General features: G+C 59.6%; 1 protein-coding gene across 1 annotated transcript in view; it reads left to right on the forward strand.

The window, feature by feature from the left end:
- The window catches only part of ANO9 (anoctamin 9), a gene marked incomplete at both ends in the record, with an annotated part of 10,443 nt that overhangs the window by 4,069 nt on the left and 3,250 nt on the right, over nt 1-3,124 (forward strand). The window contains 6 exons of the mRNA XM_010138191.1: nt 135-231; nt 567-627; nt 1,662-1,744; nt 2,170-2,274; nt 2,791-2,955; nt 3,045-3,081. Of these exons, the coding sequence (XP_010136493.1) occupies nt 135-231; nt 567-627; nt 1,662-1,744; nt 2,170-2,274; nt 2,791-2,955; nt 3,045-3,081 (548 nt within the window). The remainder of the gene's footprint in view (nt 1-134; nt 232-566; nt 628-1,661; nt 1,745-2,169; nt 2,275-2,790; nt 2,956-3,044; nt 3,082-3,124) is intronic.

Below are 3,124 nucleotides of genomic sequence, written 5' to 3' on the forward strand. Positions count from 1 at the left end.
CATTTTCAGCCCCAGCCAGGTGAGGTAAGGCTGCGGGGGATGCCAGGCGCGCATCCCCTACACAAGCCTTTGCTCCACTCGTGGCTTTGAGCTGCTGCTGTCCCCCTTGGCTCCCTCAATGCATTTCTCTCCAGCAAGGAGATCTGTGATGCCAATGACACCATCATGTGCCCGCTCTGCGACCAGAAGTGCCCATTCTGGCTCCTCTCCGACACCTGTACCTATGCCAAGGTAAGGAGCTCCCTCCCCAAGGCAGGCTCAAGGCAAAGGGAGGGGAAACACCCCAGTTTGTGCTGGTCACACACCACAGAGAGAAGGGCCACCTCAGCGGGAAGCCTCTGCTGACCTCTCTGGTAAGGTACAGCCAGATCACGGTCTCCATCACCTCCAAGGAAGAGCTCACCACCAACAGATCCCAGTGTCCACCCCCTTCCCACATTTCGCCCTCTTGCAACATCTATACCCATCTCAGGGGTAACCAAGGTGGCAAGAGGACTCTCCCCAGACCCCGAGGTCCCGCAGCCCCTGCACCCCGCCGCCCCCATCACACTTTTGATCTTCTCCAGGTCACTCAAATGATTGACAACGAGGGGACAGTTTTGTTTGCCATGTTCATGGCAATCTGGGGTAGGTACCGACGTCCCGGAGCCAAGCACATGCAGCTCAGAAGAGGGATCAGCCCACTGTGGCTTAGAGCAGGAGTTGGCGGAGGAAAATGGGACACCAGTTCAGGGGCTTCTTAGTCCTTATCTCCTCCACTGCCCACTGCCATCAGCTCCCCTTCCAGACAAGGAACAAAATCACCTCAGATTTCCTTCAGCCCCCCAAACACTCTTTACCTGCCCTGCCTCACTCCTTCACCCACCAGGAGCTCCTGCAAAGCCCTCCACAGCCCCTCTAGCTGGGCTTTTCTCCCAGCTGCTCCACGTGGTGGCAGCTGGAGAAAGGAGGCACCACCAGATCTCTCATTGACCTTCCCAGTCCTGCCCACCTTGCAGCTGCTGTGGGACCAGCACGGCAGAACTGGGCTGAGCTGGTGTGAGCCCACCACCACATCTGCTACACATCCCCCTTGCTCTACTGCAGCCCCTTTGGTTCCACACACCCCCGTGGGTGTGTGCTGCGTGTCTCACCTGCCACACCACAGTCCTAGGACATGGTCTTGCGTGTCACCACGGGCTGGTTTCATGGGGACGAGCTCAGGCAGGCGGGTCCGGATTAGCGGAAGGGGTGGCTGTAAATGGATTTGCAGCAGTGGCGCCGCGCTGGGGTGCAGAGCAGGACCCCGCTCCACTCGAACGGGGCACCTGTCGTTAATCCAGAACAAGGTGTCTGGCTGGCACCACGAGAACGTGCCCACCACAGAGCAGCCTTGGCTCTTGCTCTGGTTGGTACCAAATCCCCTGCAGACACCGGAGCAGCCCTGGCTCCCGGTGCGAACTCACCCACACTCCCCCGTCACTCGTCGCTGCATGCCCAGGTCCTCCCCGGCCGCGGAGGTGTGGAGGTGGCTGCCTGCCCTCCACGGGCCAAGGCGGTCTGAGCTGATCTGCTGTCAGGGTGGGTGGTACCACGACTGCCCATCTGCCCTGTGGGACTGAGGGAGACTTCCTCTCCAGAGCCATCCCCCAGTGTCACAGCGCTCCCTCCTTCCCTCACAGCCACTGTGTTCCTGGAGCTGTGGAAGAGGAAGAGAGCCACCGTGGTCACCAGCTGGGACCTGTACGAGTGGGACGAGGAAGAGGTGAGGACCTTCCTGCTTCCCTTTTCAGGGCTGGAGTCAGCTGCACCTACAGCAAAGACACATCGCAGGGACCCTCCTGCACAGCTTGATTCTCTGTGGGTGTAAACATCTACCGGTGACTCTGAAACAAATGGCAGGGCCAACCTCTGACAGCGCTGGGAGAGCCCTGCAGAGACAGAGCCTCCAGAGCTGAGCGGATGCTGCCCGCTCCTCCGCATTGCTGGTCACCACCTGCACAAGGGCTTGAACTCAATCAGGACTGGCCACACTGTTGGGGTTGGGTTGGATGTTCATCCCCACCCTTCTCTGGGCTGCTCATCGCATATGTCCATTAACACAATGACCCCTGGACTCTCCACCACCCGGGCCCAGCCCTGCTGCCTCCTTTCTTCCCCGATTTTTGATATTTTTTTTTTTTTTTTAAGGAGGAGCTGGCATTGCAGCTGATCAATAACTTGGAGCACAAACCCCGGGAGTACCAGCACTCCTACTTCCGCAGCACCATCGTACTCCTCTTGGCTCTGGTGATGGTATGTGACCACAGGGTGACCATGGGAAGATCTGGGTTAAGGGCACATGGGCTTTCCTCCTTCCTTTCCACTCTGCTGCACGAACAGCACCTCAGAGTGTCCCACTGCTGCAGCAGAGGCAGAAACCAGGTTGTTAGGGCAGGTCCATGTCCATCACAAGGACCCAGGGGCCTCCCTACGCTCGTGCTGATGGGGGAGGTCAACCACCCTCTGGGGATCTGGGCTGAAGGCTCTGCTCTTGCAGAAGGCAGTGAGGATCGAGGCAGTAACACCGAGGGCAGGGCGAGGCGAGCCCTTGATGCCTCCTTCACTGCCCATGGGCCACAGAGAGTCTCCATGAGCAGTTCAGGTGGAGGCACCCACCGCACGGACCTCACAGAAGAGCACCGGTTTGCTCTAGAGGCCATGGTCAGAAGAGCCCCAGTGAAGGGTTTGAAGGGCTGGTGGTGCTCAGGCTGGATGGAGCACGCATTCTCCACGCACAGCTCCTCACCGCCCCGCTGCCCCCCTCCACAGATCACCGTGCTGATCGGCATCGCCCACGCGCTCGTCATTTACCGGGTGGTAGCGACGGCTCTCTTCACCCAGAGCAACTTCGAGCTCCTCCGCGAGTGGGCCGACACGGTGGCGGTGATGACAGGGGCTGTGCTGCACTACATCACCATTGTCATCATGTCCAAGGTGCAGAGTGAGGCATGGGGCGGGCAGTGGCTCCTCTCCTTGCTATTCCACCACCAACCCACCCCTCACCTTACACCTCTCTCCCACAGATCAACAGGCACGTGGCCCTCTTCCTCTGTGACCTGGGTAAGGAAAGTGGGGGCTGTCTCCCACCCGCACCCACCCCCCT

Source organism: Buceros rhinoceros, unplaced genomic scaffold (assembly GCF_000710305.1).
Source record: "Buceros rhinoceros silvestris isolate BGI_N320 unplaced genomic scaffold, ASM71030v1 scaffold27936, whole genome shotgun sequence".
NCBI lineage: Eukaryota > Metazoa > Chordata > Aves > Bucerotiformes > Bucerotidae > Buceros > Buceros rhinoceros.